Genomic DNA, 15,172 nt, shown 5'->3' on the forward strand with positions numbered 1-15,172 from the left:
TAGTTTAAAAAAATACTCATCAGGGATATGAGGACAGAAAGAAACCTAAATGAACTAAAGTCCAGAAAATGGCAAGCCTTTCAAAGGAAACAAAAACAAAACCACAAAACAAACAAACAAAAAACCTGTGACTTCTTCCATCCTTGGTGGAACTGTGTGATAAGAGGAAACTTCCATCGAAGCGAATAAGGAAAAGTCAACTCAACAAGCTTTTAACAAACTTGTAAGAACAGTGTGTAGGCTGGTGTGACAGATTAGAATCTGGAGGAGCCCTCCCCACAGAGTGAGGCAGCATCCATTCACCAGCATTTACTCAAGGGTCTTCGCCAAGTGGAGCAGAGAATTAGAGAAGGAGACTTGAGAAAGATACTCCAAATGAAGTTCTCCCCACACCAAAAAGGTGGTACACTGTTGTTGGGGAGTGGGTAGTGTTTGAGGCTTTTGGACAGGAGGACTGAGCACTCTGGATTTTCACCCAGAGAAGAAAATACAAGATCCCTCCCAAGTTGATTCCCTTCGGGGAATTCTGGCTCTTCACAGAGTACAGGGCAATGGCTTTCCAAAGGCTAAGAAGGAGTGTAGAAAGTTATGTTAGATATATAAAGTAGTGGGTGAGCCTGGAGAGTAAAGAGAACTCCCTAGTGCCCCCCTATCCCACACCCCTCCCAAAAAAGAGGGTGCTGAAATCTTGCCATGGCTCAGATTCCATTCCTAGCTGAAGAAAAACTCTTGATCTAGCCCAAAATATTTGAAGCAGGTGGTGAACTAATTCAAACCAGAGCAGCAGCAGAGGCCAGGCCCAACTTATTAACTACAGCCCCAATTCTAGCAGCCTGACAAAAAAAAGGAGTATGTGTGCCTCTTTCTTAAGGTAAATATTATTGAATTCAGATTCTACTGTTTTTTCTGTTTTTTTGTTTGTTTGCGGTACACAGGCCTCTCACTGCTGTGGCCTCTCCCGTTGCGGAGCACAGGCTCCGGACACGCAGGCTCAGCGGCCATGGCTTATGGGCCCAGCTGCTCTGTGGCCTGTGGGATCTTCCTGGACCGCGGCACGAACCTGTGTCCCCTGCATCGGCAGGCGGACTCTCAACCACTATGCCACCAGGGAAACCCCACTACTGTTTTTTTATACAAACCATCTGGCACACAATCAAAGATTATATGGTCCACTAAAAAGTAAGAAATGTGACCCACAGCTAAGAAAATAAGCAGACTCAGAGATGGCCCAGGTATTGGAATTATCAGACAATGTCTTTAATGTAGCTTTTACAAAAATACTAAGGGATCTAATAGGAAAGATAGACAATGTATATGAAAAGATGGAGAAGTTCAGCAGCAATGTGGATGCTATAAAAAATAGAAATTCTAGAATGAAAAATATAGTATCAGTGCTGAGCAATTCATTAGATGGACTTGTCAGTAGACTGGACACAGAGGAAAATTATAGTGAGCTTTGAAGACAAGTTGACAGAAAGTATTCACAATGAAGCAAAAAGAAAAAAATAGGTAAGAGAGTGTTTGAGATCATGGGGTAATATCAAAAGGGCTAACATACATGTAATTAGAATCTAAGGAAGAAAGGAGAGAGGGAGGTGGAAGTAGAAACATATTTGAAGAGACAATGGTTAAGTGTTTTCCAACATTTTCAACCCACAAGTCTAGGAAATTTAACAGATCCCAAGCAGGATAATTAAAAGAAAGAAAATTACATGTACTTATTTCCTAGTTGATTATAAAAGCAGTGAGAGAAAAAAGAAACGTTATGTATAGGGGAATAATGACATGAATTCTAGCTGACTTCATACCAGAAGCAGTGGAGACCGGAAGACAAAGTGCTGGAAGAAAAAAAAAGCCATCGACTTTTAATTCTATATCCTGTGAAAATATCCTTAAAAAAAATAAAGGGAAGCAGCACTTTACAACCACTGGGATTATGATAAGCAGAAAAACAGAAATAAAGTGTTGGTGAGGATGTGGAGAAGTTAGAAGCCACATCCGTTGCTGGTAGGAATGTAAAATGGGTCAGCCACTGTGAAAGAACAGTTTGGCTGTTCCTCAAAAAGGTAAACATGGAATTACCATATGACCCAGCAATTCCACTCCTAGATAAATCCCTGAAAGAGTTGCAAACAGATACCCAAGTACATGTGTACGAATGTTCATAGCAGCACTATTCACAATAGCCAAAAGATGGAAGCAGCCCAAATGTCCTTGTCAATATTAGTAAAACCCAAATAATAATAATAGCTAATATTATAAGCGTTCATTATGGTAAGGGAGAGGGAGGAGAAAAGAAGGGAAAATGGGAGGCAGAGAGGGAAGACGGAGGGGAGATAAGGAAGCTGCTGTGAGAAAGACATGTTCAGCTTACACAGGTAATGGCAAAGGGATTATTTTGATCTGTTCAAAATAATTTATTAAATAGAATAACAAGCTTGGGAATAATGAGTAATAATGATGAATAATGAATAATTTGTTAAATAGAATAATGAGCTTCGTGAGGGTGTGGCTGAACTTGGTAAAGTGCCTTGATTACTAGACATAGGGACCTCTAATGAAATACTTTCATTTCATCATAATGTATTCTTTGTTTTATAATTTATTAGTTTAAGTGAAGAAGATAAATGTACTGCCCTATTATTATGTCCCTTAATTTTTTTAAAAGCAGAATTTCAGTTAAGATGTTTTGATAATATAACTCATAGTCCCGTAAGTTTAAAAAAAAACTGAAATGCACAGTTGCTTACTGAGCAAAATCTATCAGTAAATTGTTGAGTCAGTGAGGTGCTCAAAAGGAAACCGATTGGTGTACATCTTGCACTACTGGATACTTTATTAAAAGAATTATAATACATTTTTGCTCATACGTTTGAGAAAATCTCCATGGAACATGAATTATATTTCTATATTGAACAGGGAGGGAGCTGATTATAGCCTGAGTCTTGGGATTTATGTCCCTGGAGAACTCATTTAAGAAGATACAGAGTCAAGAAAGCAGGAAGAATGATAGAAAGCTTTACAACCTAGGTTTCGCTGAACTCCATTGTGTTATACTATAAATTTCCTTAGCATTGTTATTTTAAGACAAAATCTTAATCATTCAAGTGTCCCTTTTGCACATTTAGTTTCCAATTTCATTATTTCAAAATATGAAAATGCTTGACTTAGCAAGGGGACTTTCTTTTAATAAATGTTCTTAATATGCAAGCATCAAAGAAAAAAAGACAGCATGACAAACTAGGTTACTAGACAGTGAATACTTCTAAAGTGATTTCTCTTCAGTCAGAACCCAATTGCTAAAATAAATCATTTAGAAACTGTTTTATACTTAAATTGTATACTGTGATGGGATGGGAATAGAAACTGTGTATCCTTCATTCTCTCCAGCAAATCAGTATCTACAAAAGACTAAGTTATTTGTTTATTTATAAATGCATTCCTTTTATGAAGGACATATTGATATTTAAAGTATTTCATTTATATTATAGAGTTATCAACCGTTTAAAATTATTTTCAGGAGACAATTTTCTCTAGCATTATAATTTCCCTATAGTTATTTCTCACAAAATCCTTCCAAATTCCATGGCTGCTTTGCATAAGTAGTCACAAAGATATATGGCACTCAGCCTGGAGTATGAGCATGAATGTTATCTTTTTCTTGAATCTTATTGCCTACTGACTTGAATAAGTATCTGATTGTTCCTACAGGGCCAAATAATCACTTTCATTTTTCCTTCTAAGAATGTTATTAGATTGAGTTTATTTACAGAAGTCTGTAAGAAATAATATATGGTTATTGCTTCAACAAGCTATTATTAACAAAAAAGTGTTCCACTGTCACATTTCACTCTCCGTAGTTCATTCTTCCATTGGGGAACAAGTTCTGAGGGCACCCTCAGGCAGGATATAACTAATTGTGCTAAGGGGAGTAACTCTGGTTGCCAGCCTGATGCAGTGGAGCTCTTCTGTGAAAGTTTAATCAATGATCAATGCAATTCAAATGACTGGGGAGTTGAACAATGGTCACGAATTTTTTGAGATGAAGATTTTTATCTAGTCCAGTGTCCTCCTGTTTACTGATATGGAAACTTAAGAGCCAGAATAGTTAAGTGATTTGCCCAGACTTATACTCTTTTTTCCCTTCTGACATCAAGAACCTTATTGTTTCTACCTTAGTGCCTCCTAATTTAAGTGCCTTGCTTTGAGAACTGTTGTGTGCTTTTTGGTTAAAGTTGTTCATTTGTAATTTACCGTGGCATCTAAATAGACTGTCATTTGGGAGAGCTGGGGTGTTTGGGATTTTTACAAAATCTTTTTCTAGTGCTTGAGAAATCTGAAATAAAAACATTTGGGAAGGCGAAAACTGTTAAAAAGGTATAGCCAAAATGTGGAGAATGGAAGAGTGGGGAGTAAGGCATATACAGCAGTTGTTTTGTAATTAAATTTATGAAGAATATGTCACAACTACAGTACTATCTGAAATTTTCTGTTAGACTGGTTCCTTCTAGCTTATCTTTTTTTTTTTTCCTCTGAGCGCTAATATTTGGTTTTCTGTGTGTTTCCTTAGCATTTCTTGTTTTCTCTCATCTCATGAATTTCTATTTCTTTCTTATTTTTCCCCAAATCATGACATTTATTGAGGGACCAGGAAAATAAAATGCTATAAAGTTCATATGCGTTTGGTTATTTTTTATTCTTAATGTTAGGAAGCTTACATTTTATTTACTTAGAAGACAGAGTGGATAGACATAAGCTGTGGATTAATACCTAAATACCTAGCATAACTGTGTATATACTAGATAGTTTACTACTGCTGAAGGCTTCTTTCTTAATCTCTCCAGGAAAGAAAGGAGAGGCTATCCAAATTTGAGTCTATTCGTCATTCAATTGCTGGAATCATTAGGTCTCCAAAGTCTGCACTGGGCTCTTCAACAGTAAGTAGGATGAACTCTCTATGCTACTGAAAATAGTCATTGTCTACCTTCTTTCTGATATACCAATGAATATAATATGTAAACTTGTATTTATGAACGGAAAGGTAAGTACACAATTTAGCTTTTTGTGGGCATATGAGTCTGTGTATATATGTGTATATTAAAAACCCTAGTAACAGTGATGTAGGCAGGAAAGAAAGAAACTTGTATTGTAGATTTTCTGTACTACATATAAGTAGTTACAGGGAGTATTTTATGTACTTTGGGGCTTTATTAGAAGAAAAATATAAACAAATTTCTTTTACAGTGAAACATGTTTTTATAATAGGGATTATTGTGTATGTATTTTTAAAATGTATCAGTTAATATGTGTGTTCATATCTTTAAGAACATTTTAATTAGATAATTGAAGTCCATTTGAAATTTGGCCTAGGCACAATCGCAGTAATGCATAGAATATTAATTACCCCTAGTAATAGCAGCTATAGGCAAGCAAGATAAAAAATATTCTTATCTCATTTATATATAAAATTATAAACTATTTTTCTTACTTCATGACCTATAAAACTAAATTATCAAACTTTTTATTCTAGCCATGCCTCATTCACAGTAGAGCTTTATAATAGTATTTTATTGAATGATGGTTAAAACAATATTCAGTACAAATTAAGTACATGCTTTTCCCCCCATCTTGTGAAGTTTCTACAGAATAATATCTTAATATCATTTCTTAGTCTTTAAAAGTTCAGCTAAGACAATGTGACCTCCTCTTATTTAGAAAAAAAAAGTGTTTCCTAACCTTCGGTTAGTTAAATGTCCATTCACATTTTGAATTTATTTTCTCTAATTCCTTTTTAATATAAAACACATGTTCCCATATTTATTTCACTCAGGCAACAATTTTTTATGTACAATTGTGGCAAAGCATCAAGTATTTTAATTAACAAAAAAGCAGAAAATTATATTTTTGTATAAAAGAGATAGATTTTAACCTTTGATGCTGCCATTGTCACTTCCAATATGCTGGAGTGTTCTATGGGAGTAGAACTAATGCAGACCATCTCATGTGGCATTAAATAGCAAGTGAAAATAAAAATAATTATGGGCAAGAGCTACATGATAGAGTAAGTCTCTTTCAAATCTAATCTCCTACTTTTGTTTTCTTAAATTTACAACTTTACAGATAAATACTAGTTCATAGGACTTGGTTTATTATGATATGGCAGTCAAAATAAAGTGTAGGAGACTTGATTAAGAGTTTATAAAAAGTTTCAGAGACTCTATGAAGAGAGTCTTTTGATAACTTTTATTAGAAGAAAAGAAAACAGTTCTTAAAAGGAAATATTTAAAAACAGTTTTTTGAAAAAGAAAAACAAATGTAGTTCTTGAAAAGAAATGTTCAAATACCTCAGTGAACCGTTTATAAAATTATTTAACATTAAAATGAGTCAGTGAAACACAGGACATAATTAAGTTGTCATTAACTCACCTTTATTTCACTTAGGTCAGAGGTCTTTGTGCCAGCACCTAATAGCTGATTTGTGAAAGGTGTCCCCCACCATTTTTTCTTCCTGTGTGCTGTTAAAGATCAAGCTTGACTTGAGTAAAATGTCTGAAATACTTGAGAGCCAAGGCTCATTATAAACTCAAGGTTTCCTTTAGTTTTATTCTTAGATGGAAATGTAGGAGAGTGGAATTTAGAGCTTAAAAAGTTTAGCTAGTGACAGAAAATAATTCTATGATTGTGGGAATGGGGGTACCATTTCTCATGTTTGTTTTTTTCCCCACCACTTGGGCTGACTGAGAACCTTGTGCCCTCAAGACCAGATGCCTAGGAGTGCACAGTGGCTCTGAGACGTCATGCTGCCTGCATTACTTTGAGTTCATTGTTATGGAAAGTTCAGCTTTTGTCCTAGGCAGAGCCTGTTTTGATAAATCAGGGTTGATCCGAGGACAAGAGAGGTTTTTTCTTTCAAGACACACTGATTTACATCTAAAATTAAAAAAATCCTATTTGTTCATTAAGATGAAGTTGTATAGGGTTGGCACTCCTAAAAGTGTGTCAGGTATAGTATGTACAATCTTCATAATTAATTGGTGTAAACTGTAACTTTTTAAATATCTGAAAGTATTTGCATATTGTTTTCTCCACTTAAAAGTAAAATTATTATAAGTAATTTTACTTAATAAAATTCTGAAGTAATTTTACTGAAGAATAAAATTACTTTATTCTTCAGTAAAATTACTAAATTGACAGTGATTGATATAGGTTAAAATTTGGTGTTTACAAACTGCTTTTACCTGAAATGAAGTGCCTTTCCCACAAAACATGTACCTCATTCAGATATACATTTTTAATAAATTTATCAACATCCTTGAAGCTATGAGATGCCCATTTCATTTAAGAATATGTTCCCTCTGTAATTGAGAATTCTAGGGAACGGTCACTTCCTCCCCCAGTTGATCACATTTTTATCTTCATGATTAAGGCAATCATTATCTCCATCAGTTAAGTGCCCTTTGATATTGCCTGATTTATTCAGAAATCTCATGAACTAAAAAGATTGAGATAGTCTGTAGTTTATGATGCTGTGGTACACTATGAATAAAGGTACAGAACTATTTCTGTAAGGTGTTAGATATCCTATTTATTTGAAGAATATTTTCCCCTCAACTACAGAGGTAACTGAGGTTTTAAGTCTTACTGCGAATGTGAAGGTTTCAGGTATTAAGTATGATAATCTAAGATGGATAAAATTTAGAGGCTCCTTAATTGTAATTAAAAATTTTTTTCTGACATAATTTAGTATTTTTTGGAGTATTCTAGTTTGGTAAAGGTAACATAGAGGAAGGAAAATTTTTAATTGCTATAAATGATTTTTTTCTTCATAAAAAACATTTTTTTAAAACTCTGCAAAATGGCAGACTTACACCTATTTAAATTAATTTATTGTGATATACTTCACGCAACACAAAAATCAGCATTTCAAAGTGTACACACAGTGGTTTTGATATATTCATTATGTTGTGCAACCGTCACCACTATAGAATTCCTGAACCTTTCAATCTCCGCAATTAGCAACTGTATTTCTGTCAGCAATTAGTCTTAATTCCCCCCCTTTTCAATTTTCTGGTAATCACTCATCTATTTTTGATCCCTATGGATTTGCCTATTCTGGACATTTCACATAAAAAGAGTCACACAATATGTGACCTTTTTTGTCTAGTTTCTTTCAACTTAGTGTAATGTTTTCAAGGTTCATCCATGGTGTAGCATGTATCAATACTTCATTCCTTTTTATAACTGAATAATGTTCCCTTGTATAGATTTATCATATATTATTTATCCATTCATCAGCTGATGGACATTTGGGTTGTTCCACCTTTGGCTATTATGAATAATGCTGCAGTGAACATTCACATGCAAGTTTTTAAGTGAATGTATGTTTTCAGTTCTTTCAGTTATATACCAAGGAATTGCTGGGTCGTGTGATGATTCTATGTTTAAGTTTTTGAGGAACTGCCAAACTGTTTTCCACAGTGGTTGCAACATTTTGCATTCCCACCATCAAATTCTCTACAGTCTCAACACTTGTTATTTTTTCATTTTTTAAAAATTGTAGGCATCCTAGTAAATATGAAGTGGTATCTCATTGTAGTTTTATTTGCATTTTCCTGATGACTAATGATGTTGAGCATCTTTTAATGTGATTATTGGTCACTTGCATATGTTCTTCAGAGATATGACTATTCATATCCTTTGCACACGTTTTAATTGGTGGTTTTTTTTCATTGTTGATGAGTTCTTTATATATTCAGGATACAAGCCCCTTATCAGATATATAATTTGAAAAATATTTTTCTCATTTTGTGAATTGTCTTTTCACTTTCTTGGTAATGTTCTTTGACACACAAAAGTTTTAAATTTTGACAAAGTCCAATTTCTCTAATTTTTTTTCATTTCACATGCTTTTGGTGTTGTATCTAAAAAACCATTGAAAAAAAAAAAACCAAGGTCACGCCAATTTTCACCTGTGTTTCCTTCTAGAGTTTTATAGTTTTAGCTTTTACATGTAGGTCTTTGATCCATTAAAGTTAATAGCTGTGTATGGTGTGAGGTAGACATCCAAATTCATTTTTTTTCTGTGTGGAAGCATGTCTAATTTAAAATCTTAAAAAAGCAGCAGCTATGAAATCACTGTTTCTTTCCTCAAATAAACATACAAAAATTGGAACTATAGAGCATAATTTTAGATGAAATAAAACAGTTAATTGCATTATACATAGGGAAATGAATTAATCATGATAATATGCCCATTGAACTTGTCATAGCTACTTATTTTACCATTTTTTACAGTGTAACTAAAATGTAGAGTGATCTGTGAAGACAGTCTAATGGAACACTTTGATCAACAGTGTTGCTAGAAGAAAGAATGTTAGATAATTAGCTTTAGATGAATTTGACTTTAACCGAATACAGTATCTGATGGTAGATGTTTAATATTTACTGTTATGATCAGCTCCAAGCATGTTTTCATTTTTTTCCCACTGTACTAAAAGAGCTAAATAACCTATCCATAGTACCTCCAAGTACTGAGGTCTGCTCCACATCCAGCATCTTTCCATGCTTCAGGAGGTTATAAATTTGCATTGAGGACTATTTCTCCTAGACTGCTTCTGAAGTCAAGGACAGAGGTGTTAGACAGGATTCATTGTATAATCTGAAAGCCTACTGGCAATCATGAGGATCCATTTCCATTGAAAATCTTTCAAACCACAATATATTTGATGAGATCTGTTCTAGTCATGTCAAGAATACTGCCCTTTCTCTAGAGCCATTGCTTTACTGCAGAATTTTTGTTATAAGTGGCTGAGCAAACAGTTTGTTCCATCTTACACACCCTTGTGAGTACTAGTTGTTCACTGATCTGTGAACAGTGGAGTACAGTACACCCTTATAATAGTAGCACTCTTTGAAAAATGTTCTTTAAAACCAGAATAAAGCACATTTTTGGTCCAGATAGTTGTTCTTTAGATATCAGAATAATTATTATTATTCTGTCTCTTTAAAATTAATATTTTTCTGGATTCTGTTGACATATAGATTATTTTAATTTTTGAATTAATTTGCATTTGAATTTAGAAAATAAAAATACTGAAAAATAAAGATGTGAATCTATTATATATAATAATATAGTAAATAAGATTTGCTTATTTGCTTTTATTTAGAAAATTAGCAAACTATCATTTAGCTATGTTTAAGTTGTATATCACTTATCATGTTGGTATTGTAATGCTTGGCTTCCACCATTGGCATAGGGCAATATAGTTATTTTCATTCATAACATAATAAACTGCTTATATTTTTTAATGTTTTCCTTCGTATCTAGTAGAGCAACCTTGTACTTCCTCTGACAAGGCGTGTTGTTAAGTTCAGCTTAAATATTATGTATTTTAAACCTTGGTTGTCTTCCTTTATTCTGAAGGTCCTAGTATTTATTAATTTAGCCCAGACACTCAGGTGTAGAAAAATGGGAAACAAGGGAAAATAAAAATTAAATTTCTTACATCATATCACTGACATAAATACCCTGGATTCTCTAATATAGTTAGCCATGTTTAGAAAAACTAAATATTATTCTCAGAGTTGCAAGTTTTGAATCACTAGTATTATCATACATAATTTTCAAGAAGAGCTTATTAGGATTTATTTTCTATAATTTCATTATATAGAGAGTAAATCTGTTCTTTTATGTGTTTCCTCAAATGCTTAAAACAAATAACCCGGATCATGTCAGAATGATGCTATATTCTATATAAGCAATCCCAACTTGATGATAAATGTTTAAATTTACTGAGCTGTGATTTCATATTGACTCATTAGAATGATCTGGTAATAGTTTTAGTTGAGATGTGTACTATAACATTGGCACTGAATACAGTTAATGAACTAAAATGTTATTGTTGATACTGTGGCACATTTTATAAGTAATATTGCATGAACTTAAGGTAAGGATATTTGATACTGAAAAAACAAAGCTGTAGAAAAAATTGCAGTGATATGATGGGATGAGGGAGAATGAATGAGAGTTACAAGCACAATTGGAAAAAGTAAATGAAATGATAAAGAAGAAAAAAGAATGATTACTAATAAAGAGAAGATGAGTAAGGGAACTAAAGAAGCAAGGGAAAAAAAGAGCAAAGTGAGGGGAAATCAGAAGGTAGTGGAGGAAGCAGAAATGTGAAACCAAAAATGAATGACTTTTAAGAAAATATATTTTGCTAGTTACAGATCCAAGAAGGTGCATAAAAAGGCAATAGGGAGTGGGGTGAGGGGTGGGGAAACCTTCAAGATGGTGGAAGAGTAAGACGTAGAGATCACCTTCCTTCCCACAAATACATCAGAAATACATCTACATGTGGAACAACTCCTACAGAACACCTACTGAACGCTGGCAGAAGACCTCAGACGTCCCAAAAGGAAAGAAACACCCTAAGTACCTGGGTAGGGCAAAAGAAAAAAGAAGAAACAAAGACAAAAGAATACAGATGGGACCTGCACCAGTGGGAGGGAGCTGTGAAGGAGGAAAAGTTTCTACACACTAGGAAGCCCCTTCACTGGTGGAGACTGCAGGTGGCAGAGGGAGGGAAGCTTCGAAGCCACGGAGGAGAACGCAGCAACAAGGTTGCGGAGTGCAAAGTGGAGAGATTCCCGCACGGAGGATGGGTGCTGACCAGCACTCACCAGCCCGAGAGGCTTGTCTGGTCACCGGCTGGGGCGGGCAGGGGCTGGGAGCTGAGGCTCAGGCTTCGGAGCTTAGATCTCAGGGAGAGGACTGGGATTGGCAGCGTGAACACAGCCTGAAGGGGTTAGTGTGCCACGGCTAGCCGGGAGGGAGTCCGGAAAAAGTCTGGAGCTGCCGAAGAGGCAAGAGACTATTGTTTCTGGGTGCTCCAGGAGAGGGGATTCAGAGCACAGCATAAACGAGCTCCATAGACAGGCGCGAGCTACGGCTATCAGCGCAGACCCCAGCGATGGTCATGAGATGCTAAGGCCGCTACTGCCACCACCAAGAAGCCTGTGTGTGAGCACAGGTCACTATCCACACCTCCCCTCCTGGGAGACTGTGCAGCCCACCACTGCCAGGGTCCCATGATCCAAGAACAACTTCCCTGGGAGAACACACGGCGTGCCTCAGGCTGGTGCAATGTCACGCTGGCCTTTGCCGCCGTAGACTCAACCTGCATACCATACCCCTCCCTCCCCCTGGCCTTAGTGATCCAGAGCCCCCGAATCAGCTGCTGCTTTAACCCCGTCCTGTCTGAGTGAAGAACAGATGCCCTTAGGCGACCTACACGCAGAGGCGGGGCCAAATCCAAAGCTGAACCCCAGGAGCGAACAAAGAAGAGAAAGGGATATTTCTCCCAGCAGGCTCAGGAACAGCGGAATAAATCTCCACAAACAACCTGATAAACGCTGCATCTGTGGAATACCCGAATAGACAACAAATCAGCCCAAAATTGAGGCGGTGGACTTTGGGAGCAACGATATATATATATTTTTCCTTTTTCTCTTTTTGTGAGTGTGTATGTGTATGCTTCTGTGTGTGATGTTGTCTGTATAGCTTTGCTTTTACCATTTGTCCTAGGGTTCTGTCTGTCCGTTTTTTGTTTTTCTTCTTTTTGAATTACTTTTTACTTTTTTTATTTTAATAACTATTATGTTTTATTTTATTCTTTCTTCCTTTCCTTTTTCTCCCTTCTCTTCTGAGCTGTGTGGCTGACAGGATCTTGGTGCTGTGGCCAGGTGTCATGCATGTGCCTCTGAGGTGGGAGAGCCAAGTTCAGGACATTGGTCCACCAGAGACCTCCTGGCTCCACGTAATATCAGATGGTGAAAGCTCTCTGAGAGATCTCCGTCTCAATGCTAAGATCCAGCTCCACTCAATGAACAGCAAACTACAGTGCTGGACACCCTATGCCAAACAACTAGCAGGACAGGAGCACAACCCCACCCATTAGCAGAGAGGCTGCCTAAAATCATAGTAAGGTCACAGACACCCCAAAACTACACCACTGGATGCGGACCTGCCCACAGAAAGACAAGATCCAGTCTCATCCACCAGAACACAGGCAGTAGTCCTGTCCAACAGGAAGCCTACACAACCCACTGAACCAACCTTAGCTCCTGGGGGCCAACAGCAAAAACAACAGGAACTACGAACCTACAGCTTGCAAAAAGGAGACCCCCTAAACAGTAAGTTAAGCAAAATGAGAAGACAGAGAAACACACAGCCGATGAAGGAGCAAGGTAAAAACCCACCAGACAAAACAAATGAAGAGGAAATAGGCAGTCTACCTGAAAAAGAATTAAGAGTAATGATAGTAAAGAAGATCCAAAATCTTGGAAATCGAATGGAGAAAATACAGGAAACATTCAAAAAGGACCTATAAGAACTAAAGAGCAAACAATGATGAACAACACAATAAGTGAAATTAAAAATTCTCTAGAAGGGATCGCTAGCAGAATAACTGAGGTAGAAGAACAGTTAAGTGACCTGGAAGATAAAATAGTGGAAATAACTACTGCAGAGCAGAATAAAGAAAAAAGAATGAAAAGAATTGAGGACAGTCTCAGAGACCTCTGGAACAACATTAAATGCAACAACATTTGAATTATAGGGGTCCCAGAAAAAGAAGAGAAAAAGAAAGGGATGGGAAAATATTTGAAGAGATTATAGTTGGAAACTTCCCTAATATGGGAAAGGAAATAGTTAATCAAGTCCAGGAAACACAGAGAGTCCCATACAGGATAAATCTAAGGAGAAACATGCCAAGACATATATTAATCAAACTATCAGAAATTAAATACAAGGAAAAAATATTAAAATCAGCAAGGGAAAAACAACAACATACAAGCGAATCCCCATAAGGTTAACAGCTAATCTTTCAGCAGAAACTCTGCAAGCCAGAAGGGAGTGGAAGGACATATTTAAAGTGATGAAAGGAAAAAACCTACAACCAAGATTACTCTCCCCAGCAAGGATGTCATTCAGATTCGACAGAGAAATTAAAACCTTTACAGACAAGCAAAAGCTAAGAGAATTCAGCACCACCAAACCAACTTTACAACAAATGCTAAAGGAACTTCTCTAGGCAGGAAACACAAGAGAAGCAAAAGGCCTACGATAACAAACCCAAAACAATTAAGAAAATAGTAATAGGAACATACATATCAATAATTACCTGAAATGTAAATGGATTAAATGCTCCGACCCAAAGCCATAGACTGGCTGAATGGATACACAAACAAGACCTGTATATATGCTGTCTACAGGAGACCCACTTCATACCTAGCGACACATACAGACTGAAAGTGAGAGGTTGGAAGAAGATATTCCATGCAAATGGAAATTAAAAGAAAGCTGGAGTAGCAATTCTCATATCAGACAAAATAGATTTTAAAATAAAAACTATTACAAGAGACAAAGAAGGAAACTACATAATGATCAAGGGATTGATCCAAGAAGATATAACAATTGTAAATATTTATGCACCCAACATAGGAGCACCTCAATACATAAGGCAAATGCTAACAGCCATAAAAGGGGAAATCAACAGTAACACAATCATAGTAGAGGACTTTAACACCCCTTTCACCAATGGACAGATCATCCAAAATGAAAATAAATAAGGAAACACAAGCTTTAAATGACACATTAGACAAGATGAACTTAATTGACATTTATGGTACATTCCACCCCAAAACAACAGAATACACTTTCTTCTCAAGTGCTCATGGAACTTTCTCAAGCATAGATCATATCTTGGGTCACAAATCAAGCCTTGGTAAATTTGAGATAATTGAAATCATATCAAGTGTCTTTTCCAACCACAAAGCTATGAGACTAGATACTGATTACAGGGAAAAAATCCATAAAAAATACAAACACATGGAGGCTAAACAATATACCACTTAATAACCAAGAGATCACTGAAGAAATCAAAGAGGAAATCAAAAACTACCTAGAAACAAATGACAATGAAAACATGCTGACCCCAAACCTATCGGATACAGCAAAAGCAGTTCTAAGAGGGAAGTTTATAGCAATACAGTCTTATCTCAAGAAACAACAAGCATCTCAAATGAACAACCTGACCTTACACTTAAAGCAATTAGAGAAAGAAGAACAAAAAAAACCCCAAAGTTAGCAGAAGGAAGGAAATTATAAAGA

At 36.0% G+C, this 15,172-nt stretch overlaps 1 protein-coding gene across 8 annotated transcripts in view; it reads left to right on the forward strand.

Moving 5' to 3' along the window:
• The window catches only part of FER (FER tyrosine kinase), a 468,410-nt gene that overhangs the window by 208,319 nt on the left and 244,919 nt on the right, over positions 1-15,172 (forward strand). For all 8 annotated transcript variants that reach the window (XM_059063150.2, XM_067031424.1, XM_067031423.1 and 5 more), the window contains one exon: positions 4,845-4,937. In XM_059063150.2, the coding sequence (XP_058919133.1) occupies positions 4,845-4,937 (93 nt within the window). The remainder of the gene's footprint in view (positions 1-4,844; positions 4,938-15,172) is intronic.

Source organism: Kogia breviceps, chromosome 4 (genome assembly GCF_026419965.1).
Source record: "Kogia breviceps isolate mKogBre1 chromosome 4, mKogBre1 haplotype 1, whole genome shotgun sequence".
Lineage (NCBI taxonomy): Eukaryota > Metazoa > Chordata > Mammalia > Artiodactyla > Physeteridae > Kogia > Kogia breviceps.